Raw genomic sequence first — 22,141 nt, forward strand, 5'->3', positions numbered from 1 at the left:
GGTGGGGGGGTGTCCGGAAGGTTTCCAGGCTTTCACCTGGAAACCTTCCGGATACCCCCCCCTCTGTCCCCGCTGCTGGTAGCCTGCCCGGGCCGCCTACCCCAGCCGTTCTCGGACGTCCAGGCGTCCGAGAACAGCTCGGGTAGGCAGCCTGGGCAGGCTTCAAGCGGCGGCTGCAGGGTGGGGGGGTGTCCGGAAGGTTTCCAGGCTTTCACCTGGAAACCTTCCGGATACCCCCCCCTCTGTCCCCGCTGCTGGTAGCCTGCCCGGGCCGCCTACCCCAGCCGTTCTCGGACGTCCAGGCGTCCGAGAACAGCTCGGGTAGGCAGCCTGGGCAGGCTTCAAGCGGCGGCTGCAGGGTGGGGGGGTGTCCGGAAGGTTTCCAGGCTTTCACCTGGAAACCTTCCGGATACCCCCCCCTCTGTCCCCGCTGCTGGTAGCCTGCCCGGGCCGCCTACCCCAGCCGTTCTCGGACGTCCAGGCGTCCGAGAACAGCTCGGGTAGGCAGCCTGGGCAGGCTTCAAGCGGCGGCTGCAGGGTGGGGGGGTGTCCGGAAGGTTTCCAGGCTTTCACCTGGAAACCTTCCGGATACCCCCCCCCTCTGTCCCCGCTGCTGGTAGCCTGCCCGGGCCGCCTACCCCAGCCGTTCTCGGACGTCCAGGCGTCCGAGAACGGCTCGGGTAGGCGGCCCGGGCAGGCTACCAGCTGGGGCTGGCTGACGCTTCGGAGGAGCCGCGGGGAGAGGCCTCCCCGCGGCCCCTCCGAAGCGCCGGCCAGCCGGCCGGCATTCTCAGGGCAGGCGCTTCGGAGCAGCCGCGGGAGAGGTCTCCCCGCAGCCGCTCCAAAGCGCCCGCCCGGAGAATGCCTGCAGGCTGGCCGGCGATTCAGAGCGGCTGCGGGGAGACCTCTCCCGCGGCTGCTACGAAGCGCCGGCCAGCCAGCCGGCATTCTCAGAGCAGGCGCTTCGGAGCAGCCGCGGGAGAGGTCTCCCCGCAGCCGCTCCAAAGCGCCCGCCCGGAGAATGCCTGCAGGCTGGCCGGCGATTCAGAGCGGCTGCGGGGAGACCTCTCCCGCGGCTCCTTCGAAGCGCCGGCCAGCCGGCCAGCATTCTCGGGACAGGCGCTTCGGAGCAGCCGCGGGAGAGGTCTCCCCGCAGCCGCTCCAAAGCGCCCGCCCGGAGAATGCCTGCAGGCTGGCCGGCGATTCAGAGCGGCTGTGGGGAGACCTCTCCCGCGGCTGCTCCAAAGCGCCGGCCAGCCGGCATTCTCAGGGCAGGCGCTTCGGAGCGGCCGCGGGAGAGGTCTCCCCGCGGCCGCTCCGAAGCGCCCGCCGGGGGCCTATGGGGGAAACATCGCTATGCGAGTTTCCTCCATAGACTGCCTCGCTATACGAGGCAGTAGTTTCCCCCAGAAACCCCCTCGCTATGCGAATTCATCGTTAAACGAAGCATTCGCTAAGCGAGGCACCACTGTATACTCTTTTTATTTCTCGCCATTGCTTTCATGCTTGTAAAAATTAAAACAAGGATTTCTCAAGTTAATCAAAGGGATGTTTTATCAGAAGTCAAAAGGTACAGCAGAATTATGGAACAGGAATTAGAAATGTTTGCCTGATCCCCTGATACGTTTTTGCTCTTTTTCTGCACCACTTCATCTCCAAATAAACAGTCTGTTTGCCTTTCTTTTAATTGATGGACACTCTAGGTAGAGTATCTACTTGGATGCCAAACTGTTCAGAAAGTTCTTTCAGCTTTTCTTCCAAGATAATATTTTTCTTAACTTCTTCATTATAGTTGTATTTCAGATCTTCGATTTCTTCAAAAAAGGAAGGATCAAAATGATCCAGTTCTTTTTTTAATTTTTTGACTTCTTCCTAATAAGCAATAGAAACAGGTACAACCAAATGCATTAACTATCTAAGAAATGCTGATGTGGCAATATTAATATTAAATTCCAGAGAAGCCTTGCCAGAATTAATCAAAAAGTTCAATGTGTAAGGAATGTTAATTTTAACAATATATTAATTTTAAAAAATCCAAAGTGTAATATATAAATATAAAACCTGAAATACAGTAAGTCAAAATTATAACATTTCATGAAGCAGTGAAATATGTAGGAATAACCATCTCAAAAAATGTGAATATACTAGAGCAGTTTATTTCCATGTAATATTTAGATATATTTAAGAATTACATTAAAAGATAGGTCCAGAAACATTTCATTATGGGAAAAATTAGTGCTATACCAATGATAGCATTGTCAAAATTAAACTCGTTTGCAAGTCATACTCATGGTAATTGATCCAAAGTATTTGGCACAGTGGCAAAGCATTTTCTATATTAAAGTAAACCTCTCAAGACTTGCAAAGATTCTGAGACAAACACAAATTGGATCAAGCAGAATGGTGAGAGTCTACCATACACAAATACTATTAGCTGCAACAAGCAATTGGTTATCGTATCTACAGGAAACTGGAGAGAAGCTGTGGCTGGGGGTATGGAAGCAAGGGGAAAAACTTAACAAATTGAAAAAAAATGATTTGGAGGGCGAAATAGATGTCAAATCAGTAGATAATCCTTTCTTATATGCCATGTTAAAAATGTGGAATAAATGCAAAAACAATTCCAGAAATGTCTCTGCTGTTCCCATTTATGCTGCACCTTAGCTTTTCATATGGAGATAAGGCTGAATATTATACTAAATAGAAAGAAAACAGGGTTTTGCACAAGAAGAGTTTTTTTAATGTTACTCTTACTGAAACAAGAAAAAAGGGAGTGCAAAAGAATTTGATTGTTTTTAATCATATTGTTTAATTAATAATCCTATGTGGCAAAATATGAATAGAAAGAAATATGGCATGTGAATATATTTTAATGGAACATACAAACAACACAAAAGAATTAACTTCTTAAATATATTCATATTTAACTGAAACAAATATAACTCAGATTGAAAACAGTATGGGAAGATAATATTGGGGGAAAAAATGTTGAACAAACTAGGTTACTGAATCAAGGACAATTATAACAACAACCCTTAGAATTCTTTAAAATTATTAGAGTGGTGATATATTACATCAATAGATTTTGGAAGGTAAGTAATAGAAAATGTTGGAGAAATTGCAACTAGCTAGGCGTATATATAGAATTACCAACAGAACTGCCTAGCAAGGAAAGTATATGTGAGCACAAGAATTTAAGCAGTTTGCAAATCTAACAGACTTATTGGGGATATCTGCAAATAAATAATGAATTAAATACTTGCAGTACTAACATGAAGTCTCTGCTGTTCCAAATCTGATGTTTTCAACTGTGTCTTGAGATCTTCTGCCAGTAATTTATAGTTTGCAGCCTTCTCTAAATATTCTGGTGGAAGGTTTTATGTATAAAAAATATATATTAAGATAAATTGAATTAATAATTGTTTCTAGCTGAACACAAGGAACTATTAAGCATTAGCCCTTTTTATCCAAGGCTAGACATGTGCCATAGCTTTCTGTACTGTGAACACAGGTTATAATTTATTCCAAAGAGTTACATAGGGAATCTTTCTTAAGATGTAAGGAAGGTTTTGGTCTCTTGCTGCTGCTTGTTCACTTAAGTTTTATATTATTTGAGCAGATAATTTGTAATTTATGCTTTGAGGTGGAGGCAATATACAATGGTGGCTCGACTTACGACCATAATCTGTTCCAGAAGATGGGCATAACTCAAAATGGTCGTAAATCAAAGCACCATTTCCCATAGGAAAACACTGAACCCCATTAATCCGTTCCGCCCCCCCAAAAAAGGACCCAAAAACACCCCAACACATTTTTGTATGTGATTATTTTTGTGAAAAATAATCACAAAATACACCCCCATAAGTCAAAGCAAAATTTGAGCTGTTCACAACTCAAAATGGTTGTATGTCGGGACGGTCGTAAGTCGAGGCACCACTGTATTAAACCCACAGATCAATTAATGGATCAAAACTAGGCAGAAGAGCATCAGTTGTGGTTAAGGGTTTGGGGCAATATTGAGTCCTATGATTGTACTTAGTATTAGTGTCACTTTAGGCTTGGCATGGTCAACACTGCAGTACAGTGTGAAAGTAGGGATTACACAATCTCACTATTCTTACCTAATCACTAGGCCACAGTTAAGGGATTAGGAGTATTTCTGTATATATTAAAGAAGATATGTATAACTTAAGTAGGCACCAGCAAAAACAGTAAAAAAAGAAATACCATATACCTCACAGCTAGAATATTTTAACAGGCTTGCTGCACTGTATTCTATATGTTTAAATACCAACATTTTGTTTTGTTTTATACTTTCATAATCCCTTCATTGTTTTCAAATCAATAGCAGAAATACTCTGTTGTCTTATCTAAAGAATACTAGGTACCAGTGAAGTCGTGTTCTGTTCTGTTCCTCTAGAACATAGGTTCTTAACCTGGGGTCTGCAATGTCCTTGCAGGGAGTGTGCGAAGGCATTAAAAATGTTATAATCTTTTGTGCTTAAAATAGAAAGAAAGAAAGTAGAACAAAATCTTAATTTCCCTTGCTTGTTTTTTAGTAAAACTGGCTTTTCTAACCTATCATCTCCACTAAAAACAAACAAAAGTGAAAATAGGTTATGAAAATAACTTTGATAGTTCTGCACATGGTGAGAACATGCAAGTGAATGATGCTGAGTGCCTGAGAGACAGCGTGTGACATTTCTTGCTGTTGAGTAGATAGTCAAGCTGAGGGAAAAGTCAGAGTCAATCTGTGTCTGTGTGAGTGAGTGTTTAGATAGACTTTGTGATCATGTTCTTTGATTTCTGTTAATACAACAAATTGGTTATTGTCAGGTAAAGTGAATTTTCGATATTGCAGTGAATTTCATAACAATATATCTTGGCCGAGCCTCAGAATGGATTGCTAGCTCAGTTTGAAACATAAAGAAACTGTTGCTGTTGATGACAGTGCATCTTGCTCAAAACAAAATGAAGCCTTTCCCAGTTATATTTAAAAGTGTTGCTGTCATAGCAAGGAATATCCATCGATAAGGCCCTTTATGAGAAAGTTTAAATAAATATTTGATGGACTTTAGGGTTTTAAATCTTGAGTTAAGTCTGGGTGGCCTGCGGCAACAAAAGATATTTAAAGGGGGCCCGTAGTAAAGAAGATTAAGAACCGCTACTCTAGAAGACAATAATCTATTATAATTCACTCTGAAAACAAAATGAAGTAACACTTTATGGCTTAAAAAGGACATAAGCTTTCATTTCAATTTCTCTTGCATGAATGGGAAGCACCTTCTCCAAAGAGCTTTATTTAACTATTCCCTCTGACCACAAGTCCACATAATGCCAGATGGTGGCTTGATCCTTAAGAACAGCAGTCTGGGGGCATGAGGGGCTATGGTGAGAAGTCGGCCATTTTACCAGTGGAGTTCTGCTAATGTTTCCTCAGAATTGAGTCCCACAATAATTTAAGTATTTAAATATTACCAGCTGCCAAACCATCTCCTTTTACTTCAGGTTTATTTTGAGAAGCCTCCATCTGATGAAGAAGTTCTGCCTTTTCCTTTTCCAAACGATCATTGGTTAATCTATAATGGAAAAATGGCAAGGAAATTTATGCAGCCCTTAACATTTTTCATGTGTGTTCTGCATAGGAAAGAAGACTATCTGCCTTACCTGAGAAGCTGAAGTTCTCTGACGAGATCTTGTTCTGAGTGGGTGCCCTCAGGAAAGTGTTTGAGAAGCTCAACCTTTACATGTGGAAAAACACAAAATCCCCAAAGCATATTATAACATTAAAGCTTCAGCAAATTTTGAGTAAAAGACAAAGAGATCTCCTTCAAGGCTAGCTGCATGGGAAATTTCATCTTTTGCAGAAGGAATCAACTTGGCTCTTTCACATTTTCACCACTCCCCACAATACAGATGATTGATAGGCATGAAAAAAGAAAAGCCATCATAGTTCAAGCTCCCTAAATCCTGAGGCTTTTTTTTAAGTAGGAAGAGAAGAGTCTTCAAACATTGTTAAAACAAAATAAAACAGAGCTGGGGCCATTTCTGGTCTGTAATGGCTAGCAGTTGAACGGAAGTTCTCAGTCTATGAAAGAAGATCCTTAAATATTCTCCTATTCTTACTGATGGAACTGTGAGTAATATGTATATTTTGCAAGACAAAAAGACACATTTAAAAAGTAGCTACTAAGCTAGGAATGGAGTGGTCTCTTCAGTTCTGTCCTTGGTAGGAAACTTTTTAGTGCCTGACTGAAATCTGAGGCATCAGACAGAGAAGGACAAGACAAGGTGGAAACACAACAGATCCCAATCTTCAAATTGCAGTTTATCATGGTTACAAAGAATTGAACCTTCTGAACCTTTTGAAGGGGAAACAGTTACATTGTTGGTTGTGTCAGATCAAAGTTCAGAGATTTATAGATATATAGAAGGAGATATCCCCAGAGCTTGCTAAGTCACAGGAAAGAGGAAGCAACAATTTGAATAATAGAGCTAATAATTAAGAGCAGCCTGTTGGGCTACAGGAAGTGTCTGCTTGAAACAAAGAGCTAAGAATATGGAGAAAACTCGCAATAAAAGAGAAATGGAGAAACAAACAAGAGAGGTTATTAGCAGAATTAAAGACAATAATGGAGGAAAAATTCCTTGGAAGTTAAGGGCATAAAAGTGAATTGGATAAAACAGAAATAGAAATAATAATAATAATAATAATAATAATAATAATAATAATAATAATAATAATAATAATAATAATAATAATAATAATAATAATAATAATAATAATAATAATAATAATAATAATAATAATGAATAATGAATAATAATGAATAATAATGAATAATAATGAATAATAATAGAAACAGAATTGTAATCATCAATTGAAACAAATGGAAAAAAGTACACAGAAGACAGAGACAGAAATCAAAGCAAAATATTTTGCTGTCAAGTCAAACCTGACTTATGGCAACACTTTCCAGTTTCTTAGGTGCAAAATACACAGAAATGGTTTATATTCTCTTTTTCTGGGAGTACCCTGGGACTATGCAGCTTGTCCATGACTACACAGGCTGGCACTTCTCCAAGGAGCAACAGTAGGGAACTGAACTCCTAACCTCTGGCTCTGCAGCAATACCTAAACCATACATAAATTATCAAAAGCTATAGAACAAATTGAAACATTGGGCTCAAAACTGAAGGAAATTGATTAAATTATTAAAGCTGATGCTGAAAAGTTATACTGGCATGAGGTCAGCTGATAAATTATGGAATTTTTTAAAAAACTGATTTGGAAGACAAGATGGAGAAAAAATGTGAAGAAGGGTGCTTAAAATGGAATAAATCTTAGAGATGTGGTATTGGAATGGATGAAGGCACAAAATTTGGGTTGGGTTCAATATTTAGAGACATTGCATCAAGTAGGAATCAGGAGGGAGAAGTTGGATAACTCCCAGAGACAATTGTTAGGTTTGCAAATTTCTACAAGAAACTTGTTTATGAAAGGAGCTAGAGAAAAGACTGGACAGATGTTGTATAAAGATGCACTGACCCAAAGTATCAGGATGTTTGTTTACAAACTGTCATGGCAAAGAAATATGAAGCTAGTCACCACTGTTCTCACAAAGAATAAAATAAGATATAAGGGGGTATGCAGCATACTTAACAATTTTATATGCTGGATAACATGTTGGATCAAGGTTTAAATTTGCTTCATGGGTGGGGCTTAATGGATGATCAGCAATGGGAACAAGAGAAAGCAAACTGCATGAGCAGAAAGAAGAAAGACTGGCCTACACTTCAAAGGGAGAGATTCAAGAGGATCAAGAAGAAGCTGTTGATAGATTGTTAGCTTGGTCCAAGATGTATTTGAGTCTTAAATCAAGAAGTTAAGAAGATATATTCATTTGTGAGTTATTCATTTTTTTTCTTTTTTAGATATAATATAGGTTGCTAATAAGGTTGTAGGGTTTGAGTAATAGAGTTAATTTGCAGACAGGTATGAAGAAGATTTAAAGAAAAGGAAATGGAGGTAGGAAACCAAGTAAGTGAAACAAGTTTAGAAGATGATTAACATCTTGGAAGTCTGTTCACTATCTGAAATACACACCCGATTTAGGAAAATAAGAATTGCTCTTCATGAAAGAAGACCAAGGGATGATGCTCCTCCAAAATATAAATATCTTTCCCCAAGCACACCTGGTTGATTGGATAGCTCAGTGAGTTGGGTTTTGGCTGTGGAGCCAGAGGCTGGAATTTCCTTTTTCCACTGTGTTTTCTGGGAGAAGAGCTAACTTGTTTAATCGTAGGCAAACTGCACAGTCCCAGGGCACCCTCAGCAGAATAGAATGGTAAACCACTTCTGAGTACCCTTTACATAGAAAACCCTGAACAGATGCCATAAGTATGGTTGCCATAAGTCAGAATTGACTTGACAACACACAAACTATCAAGCACACCTACCAAATACTAATAAATCCCTATATCCAATCACCAGCACAATGAAACTTTTTTTTTTCCTGTTCAATTCGTGTTGCCACCTGAAAAATCATTTTGGAGGGTTTCATAGCCCCAGAGGCAGGTTTGAGTAGTGAGTTCCACAAACAAAAGCAGTTGAGTCAAAGGAAGAATCCCATCAGATACTGGCCAAAGGAGTTTATGTGCCATTCAGGCGCTTCTGATGTATGAAAGCCCTAACCAGGTTTCAAGGTATGAGAAACGGTCAAGGAGTGGTTCAAGTGTTGCCATCCCACAGTGAGTTTCCATGGTGGAGCAAGCATTGGAATCCAGTTCTCCTCAGCCCAAGTTTAACATTCTCTCCACTGTACCACACTGGCTCTCTGCTGAACTTTTTACTTACTTGTTCTTTTAAGTCTTTGATACATTTTTCGTTTTTTTCTTCATTCTCTGTGGCTTTCTGTAACAGCTGTTTAAGATCACTAATGGTTTGGGATTTTTTACCTATATCAGCGTCCATTTCCTTCATCTTATTTTCATACATCCTAAAAGACAAAATTACGGTTTGTGCAAACTACAGTGTTTTCAGGTACTTCAGGAAAATCTCAAGACATTATACGAAGAAAAAAATTTCTGTTTGCTAAACCAAACACAGTGCCCATAATCCCATTGCTGATATAGCATAAATATTGTAACTTTTGGTGCAAATTATGAGATCAGTGTTGCATATCTCATTTTTGGAAACTTTGGGCAAAATGGATATTTAAAGCTATTATTATTCACTTCTACCTTGTTATGACCATAGACTTCCAAGTCTTGCTGTCAGCTGCTTCTAATTGTGGGTTTCTGCTTTCTGCCACACTTAACTTCCTTACTGTCTCTTCAAGTTCTCTGGTCAATCTCTCATTCATTAATTCAATATTATTCTTTGCAATTCGCAGCTTTTCTGCATTCTCTGCTTCCTGTTGACCAACAAAACCAAGTTGCATATGTTCATTTGGTTCAGCCAGAATGTCTCCAGGTTACTAAACTATGCACTAGCAAGCCAGAAATATGCATGAGAAATGTGTTCTGCCTTTCATGTGTCAGCTGTCATATTTCAGGGATGTTCAAAACATGTGTTCTATACCATCAAGTCAGAACCTACTTACAGCAACCCTAATAGGGCTTTCAAAGTAGGGAGTGGTTTTAACAGTTCCATTCCCCCAGTGAGTTTCCATGGCTGAGAGGGGACTCAAACCCTGTTCTCCAGAGCCCTAGTCCATCTCTCTACCCACTCTATACCACACTGAGAATCTCTGTTGAAAACATAGTTTCTCATTAAGTTTGAAACGGGGAAGTGCTGATGTATTGCATCTCTTAAAGATTTTTTTAATTGCAATCTTCGTCCTGGAAACAGGAGGAGATAGCAGGGGGCAAGGAAGGAGTTTTGTTGTTGCTGTTGAGGAAGCAAAAAACGTTACATTTACTAATAAGGACAGCACTGGTGTGCTATATCGCTTTTAAATAATTACAAATTAAAACATTCCTCCTGGAAGTGGGAGAAGAGAGGAGGTGGTAAGAATGGAGATTTATTTTTTGGTTTGTCTTTTAAAGGAGCCAAATCAAATAGGGCTGCTTGTAGTGCACATGCCATTTGGATGCATCAAATGACATAGCAGACCTCTAACCAACCTTAAGCAACTCTAGCCTACTCCAGCCCGCTCCAATTAAGCTCATGTAGAAAAGAGCTAATAACAAATAAAATAAAACAAAAAGTTTAAAAATTGATTAAGCTAGATATATTAGAAGATACTAATGTTTTGTTTAGCATTGCAAGACAAACCAAATTATAACGAGTTCTTCATAAAATACATGTAGTTTTTTTTACAACTGTACCTTTTTCAGTTCCTTCCGTATTCTCTCATTTTCAGCAATTATTTTTTCTGTGCCTTTAGTCTTCAATTCATAACGTGCACTCAATTCTCCTCCAAGGTGAAGTTTCAATTTTTCCATTTCAGACTTTATATTTTACAAGTAAAAAAAGCAAAAAGGAACATTTGTTATATCTCAGATTATGATACTGTCTACATTTGAGGCAGGAGAAAGCACAGTGACCCCTTCAGTGTAAACCAAATCTCACAACAATTTTAATGGAATCAACCTAAACTCACTGTTGCGCACACAAAATTAGAACTCTGAAATTAATGTCTGTACTGATGGATCATTTGTGTATGCTGAAATTTACTGACAATACCACTTCAGACATTTAATTTAATATTAAGAAACCAAATAAAATCACTTCTAAAAGAGAACACATTACCTTTAAATATTCATTTTCTTGTTCAAGGTTAGCTATTTTTTCAGCAGAGATAATTCCAGGTGCTTTTTTTAGCTCTTCATTTTCCCTCTGAACTCTCTCTACAACTTTTTTCATTAAGCCAATTGTCTTTTCCAATTCAGGAATAGTTTTTCCACTTCTTCCAGACTGTATAACAAATAAATAATGGAAGGAAACCCACCCCACCCCCAATAAAATTTTAAAATGCAGTATGATGAATATTTTCTAATTTTAAATTATTTTGACTCAACATTACATCCTATTTTGTAGGATACCTGTGATATCACAATATAATGTAACTTCATACAATAGAAGGTAGGACAGTGTAATGAAAATGAATAAACAGCTAGATCAGGCCAATCATTTACCTAGTCAGTCACTATAACAGTGAACAGCACTACCAGAGAGACCAGTTTATCATGTTGTCCCTATGCTACTACAGTTCAACTCTGTTTTCACCTATACTCTCTCTTTATTTATTAGTATTAGCAATGAAACCCTAGCAATCTAGGACAAGAGTATATTTGTAAGAACAGCACAAAGTAGTCATTTATTAATGTTAAAACATAGGAGTTCAGAAATCTAGTTACATTTCCCCACTGCTTTAGAACTGAGCATTCCAGAATATGATTTTTGTCTGGCGGCAAAAAAACTTTACAGATGGTCACTCAGATCCACTCTAATTCAGATGCTGTAGTTGACACAGCTTCTGTTGATTGTAACATTGGCCTCTGGCTTGTCCTTCAAGAATGGATATTTTCCAGTTTCCATTGTCTGAGAATTTGGAGAGGATCTTTGCAGCATACAAGGTAGGGTACCAATATGCCAAAAGGAGGCAGTAGTAGGACCTCTGGTTTAAAAAGCCCCCTTTGAATCCCACTGTATTGGAGAATTATTGGCCAGTCACCAATATGCAATTTTTGGGCAAGGTTTCAGAGCATGTGATGGTATCTTGGCTCCAGAGGTCCCTGGATGAAGTGGATTATCTAGATCTATTTCAGCCTGTCTTCAGGCCTGGTTATGGAAGAGAGACAGCTTTGGACGCCTTGGTCAGGAACTAAGCAGCCATCTTTCTGGAGCACATTTCTGGGACAGGTCTTGGGGGTACTGTCTTACAGTGGTTCCAATCCTTCCTGGATGACTGAACTCAGGCTTTGTTGGGGAAATCTTGTTCAACACCGAGCCACTGGCCTGTGGTGTGTTTCAGGACTCAATCCTATCCCCCATGTTATTCAGCATCTCCATGAAACCACTTGGAAAGGTTGTTCAGAGTTTTGGGGTTCAGTGCCCTCAGTATGCTGATGACAGCCAACTCTATCTCTCCTTTTTATTTGATTCCAAGGAAGCTGTTCTGTGCCAAGATCAGTGCCTAGTGTCAATAATGGACAGGATGAGGGCTTGCACCTTAACTTAATGCAGACAAAAGTACTCGTGTTCAGTCAAGAGGCAAATCAGAGGATAGGATGGAGTTACACTCCAAATGAAAAATCAGGTTTGCAGGTTTGATGTGCTCCTGGATTCAACCCTGAGCTTGGATGCATGTTTCGGTGATGGCCAGGAGTGAAACCGCAGTTAAAGCTGGTGCACCAGCTGCGCCTATTCCTTGAGATGTCAAATCGGCCCATGGTAACACATGCATTAGTTACATCTCATTGGTTTTACTGCAATGTACTCTAGGTAGGGCTGCCTTTGAAGTGTGTTCAGAAATTTCAGATTGTTAAAAATGCTACAGCCAGACTGTGGGAAACTCCTGCCTAAAGGCTGTAGCTGTGATTCTGCTTCAGTGACATGCAAACACTCCTGGCAGGAAGCGGCGGCAGCTGCCAGCAGGCAAGGTAGCCCCTTCTTCTGCCCTTCCGCTTAGAGGTAGAGCATAAGATCAAAGGGTTATTTTAGCCAATCCTAGTTACTATTGGGCAACTAGTATCCTATCTGTTTCTCTCATAACATACTATGTAATCATGCTAAGTTGATAAAAAGTGCCTTCAGGGCGTTGCCAGTTGGCTCCGCTGGCTGGACTTTCACTGTCGACTCTTTTGTTCTCTCTCTAAGGCAATTAGCCATTCCTTTGTTCCGTGATCACCCACACCAGACTGCTGACTGATGCTGGTAACAGGGAGCATATAACTCCCTTGTTACAACAGCTTCACTGGTTGCCAGTCTGTTTGTTTGTTTCCTGGCCCGATTCAAAGTGCTGGTTATTATCTATAAAGCCCTATACAGCTTGGATGCAGATTATTTGAAGATCTTGAAAGCCGAGAAGCCTCACCTCATATGAGGCTTCTTGGTTTTTAAGATCTTCTGGGAATGCCCTTCTGTCAGTTCTATTACCTCCCCTAGCTTGTTTGGTACGGACATAAAAGCCTTTCAAGTAGTTGCTCCCTGGGTTTGCAATGTGCTGCCCAAAGAAGCTAGTTGCCCCCCTTCTACGTGTTCTTTTATCACCAGGAAAAACCTTCCTTTTCAGGCAGGTCTCAGGAATGATATATGCATTAAATTTACAAATTTTAAAATGTTTTTAAACATGTTTTAGAATTGTTCTTAATCTTGATTTTAATATTGACATATGTTTAATTATTTTTAATAGATGTTTTAAAACTGTTTATTGTTGTATAGTTTTATATGTGAGCCACTTCGGGTCACCTAGGGGGGAAAAGGTGGCAAATAAATAATGACAGCAATGATAAAATATATTATTTAGTCTTTTTCCAAAACACAAATTTCATAATGTAATTCTTACCCCTCTGATACTGCCTAATTTCCGCTCAGCTTCTGCTTTTTCTCGCTTTAGAAGTTCACACATTTCTTTTAAATCAGCCACTTGATTCTAAAAAGAAAATAATATCCAGCTGGAAGGTGACTTTTAGGTAGACAGAAATGGAATATAAGTCATATGTATACTAATCAGCTGCCATTCGAACTCTAATGTAGGGATGTTTACATGCCACAAGGAACAGTTTGTTCATTGCTAAACAAGGATCTTCCCTCCAAATATATATAGCTTTTAGAAAAGATCTACTATTTCCACTCGACATTCTCTTGGTGATGCTCAAAATAGACAATTCTTATCAAGTCATTGTAACAGTGTAACACTGTTATTATATATTTCATATAAAATATATAGAAACTGTGATATGCTTTAGTTATGGAGTATTTTTCCATTGGAAAGACCATGCACTTCAATAATTCAAAGTCTTTTAGGGTAGCTGGAAAAGATACAGATCCAACCAGTATGTCATATTGACCACTGGCAATATCACACAGAGTTAACAAAGGCACAGATTATTACAGTGCAAGGGAAAGTACTGTATTTGCTGGCGTATAAGATTACTTTTTTGCCCTGAAAAACATGCCTCCAAGGGGGGGGGGTCGTCTTATACGCTGGGTGCACTTCAGTTGGGACAGACATAGCTGCCCATAGTGGCCTTCCGATGCTCGCCCGGTGCCCACAGTAGCCTCCCGATGCCTGCCCACCTCATTCTACATACCGTCCAGTATCGCACAGTATCCAGCACGGCCGCAGCGAGCATCAGCAGCAAAACAGGAATGCCAGCCTTTTCGACGTGACTGGCCCTTTCTGCTCGGCAGGAAGCAGTGGCGCTCCAGCCCACCCCTTGTCTACGCAGAGCTCACACATGCGCACTTGCGCACTAGTGCCGGTCACAGGGAGATGCAGGGGAGGGCTGGAGGTGCTGTGGTCGCGCTGCGGCCGTACAATGGTGACAATGAATAGACCTTTTATTTGGTGTGTGGAAGGTGTGCAGAAGAGAGGGTAGTCTTATACGGCGAGTATATAACAAACTCTATATTTTGAGTGGAAATGTTGGGGGGTCGTCTTATACGCCCAGTCTTATAAACCGGCAAATATGGTAAATGGAAAAAGCACAGAAAGGAGAACAATATATTGGCTAGGTTTAGAGACTGATTTAGATGTAACAGAGAATCATTGTTAAGAGCTGCTGCATCCATAATCAGAATAAGTACGCTGACATCCAATCTCTGGCAGAATAAAAATAACAACTAGCACATTATTGTATATACTTGATGTCACTTGAAGACATATAGGCAATATTCCAAGAAGGAATCTTGCTAATATAACAGATCATTCTTAGTTTCACAACCTTTTTAGCTACAAGAATATGTGGAAACTTCTCTAAGGATTAACAGAGCGAAAACATAGTCACAAATTGTCCTGGATATATTTTAGTGTAAAACAGTTTTACACAGCAATTCAGAATGAGCTAAAATGTGGAGATTTTGTTTTTCTCCCATGTTGCAATGGCAGATAAAGCAGGCATTATACTCATTTTTAAAAGTCCAAAGCATATACGGATTTTCATACATTGTCAATAACATTACATGCAAAAATGTACCTTTAATCTTGGCAAGTCTTTATTGGCTTGTTCTAGCTGGAATCGTAGTTCCATGTTTTCAGATGACAACATTAGATTCTCCTTTTGAAGATCTTGTTCTTTTTGATATTGATCATCTGATCCTATTCCTGATGTCTAAGGAAATAGTACATTAAGAACCTAACTTAATGATCTGAATCCTATTACTTATGTAGGACTCTGTAGCTCAAATGATGTAAATCAGACTGGTGAATTGCTGCTAGTTAAGATGCCAATGCTCCTCTTTTTCATTACATAAAAAGACTGGTGTGCTGATTTTTTTAACAAGGGGCAACTTAGTGCTTGCTATGTGCGCCCTTTGATCTATAGGTAACAGAATTCTGGCCAATATTAAAAAGAATTCATGAAGTCAGTAAGTCACTTAACTTTATCTAAATTGCAAGCCAATAAATCAAAATTCGGAAGTTACTCAGGACAGTAATTACTTATAATATTATATGGATATTGACAAACAGCTTATCTCTATTTTCTAAAAACAAAAGCAATGAGACATGCAACAAATTGTAAAATATACTAAGGATGTGAATTTTTCCTCTGTTCTGCAAAAACAGTCCAACAACACTTTAGCATGAGCACTATGCTTCCAATGTTTGTTTTGTATTTCACTTAGTAGATGTCTGTAATGAAGTCTTGTTTTGGCTATGCTATTAGTCTATTCATTCCAAACAATTACATAGTTCAGCAAAAGCCTCAGAATTGCACAGGTACTATAAATGTATTTCCTGTAGATTCACAGACTATTAGGGAATAATAGGTCAACTGAAGCAACTAAGTAATCACTAGGAGTCTAGTCACACAGACAACACACTTAATCTGTACTAACTACAAAGGAATGGTGACAGGCAATTGCAGGGAATAGACTTGTAAGGCAAACCTGAGGAGCTTTGCAAAGTTCTGATGTCAATTCCTTCCTGGCTTGTTTGGTTTGATAGTTCTCAGGTGTATCATCTCCTACCAATACCTCCACATTATTTTTTTCTATTTCTGTGTCAGTGTCTTTGGACTGACTGTTAGCTTCCTCTGAGTGAGATGAAATACAGTTGTCTTTGTCAGGATGAGATCCAAGTCTGCCTTCTTTCTTGGTATCCTCACCGTTCCCATTACTAGACTGCTGATGGATTTCTTCTGTTTCTTCTTTTGCTTCGCATCCTTGTTCAATGTTATCCTCTTCAGAAGCCCCATTTTCCTGTTCAGAATTTTCTTCCATTTTTGCAGAGCAGGAAATTTTGACTTCCAGACATTCCTCTAAATCCTCTTGTTTTCCCCCATTTTCTGAAGTTCCACTTACAGCAAGTTTTTCACCAACCTGATGGGATTCATCTGTGGCACATGTTCCCTCACTGACTCCACTAGCACTTGTATTACTCATATTAACCAATGCTGGATGACTTGATATGGTCCTACCTAAAAGAGTTCTCTTCAGTGGGTATTTCAAATGCTTCTGTTTAGAAAATGTGTTAGTACTAACAGGAGTGTTAACCAATGCAGCTGTCTCATACGGAGAACTCTGACAAAGAAGATGTAGGCAACATAAAAAGAAAAGGTAGGAGATTGTAAAGGAGGGTTATTATAAAAAACATTTAAACATCACAGGATTTCAGTTGTGTATACTTTGTTTGCATAAGTGTGGATATATCCCTTACTTAATGAGTTCCATTCAGAGCCGAAAAAGTAAATTCCTTTTCCTGTCCTTAAACTTAAGAGCATTTTGGACTATTTAGCCTAGCTTTCCACACTGAGTGCCCTTCCGATGTTTTAGACTTGTACTACCATGATCCCTCTCCCTTGGCCATGTTAACAGCATCTGAAAAGCACCAGATTGGGGACCACTGATCTAATACAGCATCCTATTTGCAGTATTAGCTGATTAAGATGCTTCAAGAAAGCACTTGGATGGTATACAAATGTCCCCATATATAACACTCTATCTTTAAGTGTTTCTGGATATACAGTTTTCATTTACCATGTTTCAGGACAGAAATGCAATAAAATGTAAACCTTAATACAAACAAATATATAAAAAAGAAAACAATGCAATAGCACTAATGTCACCTAAACTCATGGTAGTAAACTCTTTATGATAAATGATGAAGGTACATTTATCAGAATTTTTTTTGTCTATCAAACATACTTGTAATACCAAGGATTTCATTGTGTGGCCCTAATTTTTAGTACTATAAGAGAAAGAAGACTGTTCCTGTTTGCTTTCTCTATAACTTACTAAATTTCTTTTATCCCATACCAGAAAGTGTCAAACTCTTTAGCTGTTTGTGTTAATCTGGGTAAGGAGATTGTGAAAAGTATATATTGCAGAATATATGTATAACTGCTACATCAAGCAACTATAAACTCTTCTGTAAACTACATGAACAAATCAAAACTGAGTGGCAATTTAAATCATGATTTAAATCAAACCCACCCTGAATCAAATATTCCCATTACAAACTTCAGATCTCTTTTCATCTTCATCCAGAATAATACTAAAAATACTATTCTGTCTAATCAATTCTATGACCTATTCATACCTTATCATCCCATAACCCTATCTCACTGCACCTCAAAATGCAATTTTTCCTCAACCCTAAAAGTGACAATGCCTCAAACACTTTGCTTCATTGCACACAATATAGAATCTGAATACCCTGACCAATGCAAAACAGACAGCTATAGAAATAATTGGATATAGAAATACGAAGTTTAAACGCTCGGTTTTCATAGCATCCATAATAAAACACTAAATTTTGGATTATCAACAGCACAGAAAGAAAGTACAGAAACAAAAATACATCTACAGTGAAGACTGCAGATTATGAGTCTAGAAAAATATTTTATTGTACACTTCAATAGATAAAAATAGTTCCAACTTACCGAAGGTCTTGAAAACGTCTCTCTGGAAAATTGTTTCTCTAGAATAAGAAGTTTTTCTTGCAGGTATCTATTCTTTAAGTGCAATTCTTCCACAACAGAATCTCGAGGAACAGCAAACTGTGTCCTGCATAAAAAAGCATATGGATGATATCACACTGGAAAAGTGTGCCATATGAAATGCTTAGTTTCCTATCATTTAGATTTTAATAATTTGGAGAAAGGACAATACTTCAGTATTTTGCTTAATAAGGAGCATACATGTGAGCCTTTAATGCTCTCTATACAATATAATTCACCTTGAGAATAACTTAATTAAACAGCAAAGTATCTTCATATACATGTAAGTAAATAACAACGCTGAGCTTTAGCTTGCCCTTGCTAAAAAGAGCACTTCCTGTGTGGAGTTTTATTGGGACTACCACTGTTTGGCAGGCTGGGAGAGGCAACATTAACTATTCCCATGTCTTCTGCAGCTCCCAACACCACTTCCCATGCTCTTCCATAAGTCTCCCCCGAGAACACTTTGCCAACCAGCCACAGCAACTTCGGCAATTCTTTTTGTGTATGCAAACATCATATAGGATCTTGGCATTACATAGCACGGTTAATTAAATCACACACACACACACACACACACACACACAAACACAAATACTAGAACAAAAAAAATAAAGACTTCCAGAGTTTTGGGAACATCTCTCACTTCAAATGAACAATCTCATTCTCCAAATCCATGTTTCGTTTTCGAAGCTCTTCCAGTTCTCGTTCTGATTCTGAGGCTCTCACTCCCACAACCTGATCAACAGTAACACCACTGCTCTTAAGCTTCTTCTGCAAAGCGAGCTTTTCCTTATCAGACCTATAATATTTAACAGACCTCATTAAAAATAGTACATTTGCTTCTATATGAATTATATCTAAATTCATTTACCTTCTTAACGCCATAATCTTATGTCTAGCTAGTGAAAAACAGGCCTCGCTAGGACTTAATACCCAGAAAATGTTTATAGGGTTGCAACCTTATTGTTACTAAAGTTGTTCACTACAATTTACTCCACCACTGTTATCTTTATGAGGAAAATCTTTCCAACCATGCCTACAAATGTAGGAGTTCGAAAACTGTATCAGTACACATACATTTGGAAAGGTGCCATGTGCAGCTGCTTGTCTTTCTTGGACACTGCATCACTGTACACCTCGATCAATAATTGGGGGAGGGGAGTACAGTATATTTGTTTTGTCACTAGAATATAATTTGATCCTTGGCTAAGGATCCTCCTCAATTGTGCCTATTGTTTAATACAATGGGGAGTTTTGTCACATGAATATCGGTATGTGATGAAGTAAATACTGCTCAAAACATCTGTATCAACCCCTACTTTAAAGAAAAATGTTATATGCTAAAACACTATGAAGTCTTGTCATTACTGTTACCTACTTGGAAAAAAGTTCTTTTACTGTGTTTAATTGTTTGGTTAGGGATTCTACTTCTTTCTCCTTTTCTTTCAGTTTGTTTCTCATTACTTCAGTTTTAGACTGCCATTTTTTACCTTCTTCCCATCTAATTAATTCTTCTTTTGAGCTCTGTTAAAAAGAGGAAAGCAAACCAAAATACATTGTCCTTAGAATCTCCTCTTTAGGAGTGAGAGCGTGCTAATTTTCATTAAAATCTTATTTTAATTTAAGACACGTTTTTACATTAATTCACATTTATTTTTTAAATTTGATACAGATTTAAATAAAATAGCATTTTCTTTAAATCAATACATTACATTGCATTTTCTATTTTGCTTATTTACACGAAGCTGCTTCTTTCATTCCAATCATTATAAAGCAAAAACAATTGCAATGGTAGAGTATAGGAGAGAAACATGACAAATCATACAGAGAAAACATATCAGCAAAGACACATTTTGTAATATGCTTCCACACCTTCTCATCTCTTGGACTTTTCTTTTCTGTTTCATCACTCTTTTTTCCTAGCTCAGCTTCCAGCTTCTTAATTTTTCTTTGAAGTTCATCTATCAATATTTGTTCATCAGCCTTGCCCTGAAAAAATCAAGAATGACTAATATGTATTACTACTTGCTGTGCAAGCCCCACTGAAATAAATGGAAAACATAGAGCTGGATTATGCTCTTTGAGAAGCATGGTAGTCCCGGTTTATATGTACCTGTAGTTGCTACTTAAATTACTGAAATAATATGTGATCAATATTGAGGAAAAATGCAAAAGTTATTTCAATAACCTATCTAATGATTCTAGTAAACTAGTATTTGTTCTGACATATTTACACAGAGATAAATACACAGAGATAAATTCCACATAATCAGTGATCTATGCATGCATGTAGAAAACTTCTAATCCATTCCTACATGATCTCCTGCAGTGAAAAGGTAGGTAGGTATACTTTATTACGGTCAAAGACCAGTAAAACCAGAACAGTATAAAATAGATACATACAATTATTGTTTAGGAAAGTCGAGCAGGGTAATAAAATTCCATTAAAACAAGAAATGTGTCCCACCATGTATTATTTACCTGAATTGAATTGGTTAGCCTTTTAATTCGCTTCTTCAGCTCTTCATTTTCTTTTTCCATCTCTTCCTTCTCCCTTAGAACTTTTGTGTGGGCTTTGACTTTTTTCTGAAGCTCCTGATTTAAATCATTTATGTCTCCTAATAACGAATTCTCTTTATTTTTACTTAACTTCAGGGCATCTTTAAGTTTTGAAAGCTGGTCATTTAAATCTTCTATTTGATTCTATTATAAGAAATTTGATTTACGAAAGTTTAATTCAGACTACCAGCAGAACATGTAAGTGTTGTAATGTTAAAATCATATGTATTTCTGTATACAGAAAATGAAAACCCTAGACAAATCTCTAGCCACAATCCAGAGGACCCCAACCAAAATGAGTTTCTGATAATAAAATGGTGAATTATGGGTTTCTATCTATTCCACATTACACTCTCCAAAAAGTCCTATTTTAAAGGCTTGACCCTGATACAAAATATCAGGCGCATCTAGCCTGATATTTTGTATCCTTTCTAGCAGTAGCTTTCCAAGACCTCTGGCAAAGAACTTCAAGCAGAAATTTAGCAATAAAAATAATAATTCAAGTGTTTGCTAGAATGTGAAGGCTACAAATCTGTAGTGCAATGGGCCATGCATGCAGGCCCCACCCGCTTCATATCCCTAGATGTCAGATCCTACCTCCTCAGTCCCTGACCTTGTTCTTTAAGCAGCAAAGTCTGTAGGACATCCAGCTTTCTTCTACTAGAATGTGAGTAGAACAATTCAGAAGATCATAGTTGTTCAGTACTGCAAAGATGCAGTGTAGAGGGCAGGCATGCAGATTTGTATTTTTGGACTACAGCTCACACATTTCCCCAGGCTGCAATGTGGTTCTATCAGTCCTCTCATCGCTAATAAATACAGTAAGACCTTACATTAGGAAGATGGATGGGTAGGCAAAGATCAGCTTGTAACTGATTGGGACTGAAATCTCCCACAGACAAATCAGGGTGAAAACCTCCCACCATCTGCCTATGGAGCTCTTCTCACACTGCTATTGCCTAATTTAACTCGCCAGTACTGTACTAGAAACATAATAAGATGCTTAGTAGCAGTGCCTGGGAAACTACATCTTATAGTTTAACACTGAAAAATACGATATAAAGGCAAAAAAAGGACAAGATTATTACTGGCATATATTCCTTTTCAGCTGTTATTATCATATGAGAACAAAATACAGTAAGCAATACTATATACACATGCTATTTTCTGCTCACCTGCAGTTCATTTGTGTGTTTGTCGACAATCTGCTGAACATTCATGTGTGCCTCCTTTTGTGATGCTATAGAAATGATCTGTTGTTCTGCAGCAGCTGTCATTTCTGCTCGAAGTTCCAAGAGTGCTTTACTCAAAGCCTGAAAATACACACAATTATTAAAAATAGGAAGAACTTGTAATTTAAAATCTGAATTCTAAAAATTGATACAATTTATACCTTTAATATCTGTTACTCTTTATTAACTAAAGAAAAAAAAGTAATTAATCCCAGAATGGATTTAAAAGATGATAT

General features: G+C 38.5%; 2 protein-coding genes across 3 annotated transcripts in view; both read right to left on the reverse strand.

Moving 5' to 3' along the window:
- Positions 1 to 1,466: 1,466 nt before the first annotated feature.
- The window catches only part of CEP290 (centrosomal protein 290), a 65,705-nt gene continuing 45,030 nt past the window's right edge, over positions 1,467 to 22,141 (reverse strand). For both annotated transcript variants that reach the window (XM_073000296.2, XM_073000295.2), the window contains exons 38-53: positions 21,849 to 21,986; positions 20,596 to 20,817; positions 19,987 to 20,103; positions 19,493 to 19,638; positions 18,758 to 18,913; positions 18,055 to 18,178; positions 15,148 to 15,282; positions 13,515 to 13,601; positions 10,757 to 10,921; positions 10,333 to 10,455; positions 9,244 to 9,416; positions 8,858 to 8,999; positions 5,668 to 5,741; positions 5,479 to 5,579; positions 3,273 to 3,364; positions 1,467 to 1,872 (exon numbers count right to left, since the gene is read on the reverse strand). In XM_073000296.2, the coding sequence (XP_072856397.2) occupies positions 1,684 to 1,872; positions 3,273 to 3,364; positions 5,479 to 5,579; positions 5,668 to 5,741; positions 8,858 to 8,999; positions 9,244 to 9,416; positions 10,333 to 10,455; positions 10,757 to 10,921; positions 13,515 to 13,601; positions 15,148 to 15,282; positions 18,055 to 18,178; positions 18,758 to 18,913; positions 19,493 to 19,638; positions 19,987 to 20,103; positions 20,596 to 20,817; positions 21,849 to 21,986 (2,184 nt within the window). In that variant the 3' untranslated portion in view covers positions 1,467 to 1,683. The remainder of the gene's footprint in view (positions 1,873 to 3,272; positions 3,365 to 5,478; positions 5,580 to 5,667; positions 5,742 to 8,857; positions 9,000 to 9,243; positions 9,417 to 10,332; positions 10,456 to 10,756; positions 10,922 to 13,514; positions 13,602 to 15,147; positions 15,283 to 18,054; positions 18,179 to 18,757; positions 18,914 to 19,492; positions 19,639 to 19,986; positions 20,104 to 20,595; positions 20,818 to 21,848; positions 21,987 to 22,141) is intronic.
- On the reverse strand, positions 15,776 to 16,738 carry LOC140707618 (uncharacterized; the record flags this gene model as incomplete). Its single annotated transcript, XM_073001835.2, has 1 exon — positions 15,776 to 16,738. A coding segment is annotated over one exon (744 nt), but the record flags the coding sequence as incomplete, so codon positions are not given.

Source organism: Pogona vitticeps, chromosome 5, assembly GCF_051106095.1.
Source record: "Pogona vitticeps strain Pit_001003342236 chromosome 5, PviZW2.1, whole genome shotgun sequence".
Lineage (NCBI taxonomy): Eukaryota > Metazoa > Chordata > Lepidosauria > Squamata > Agamidae > Pogona > Pogona vitticeps.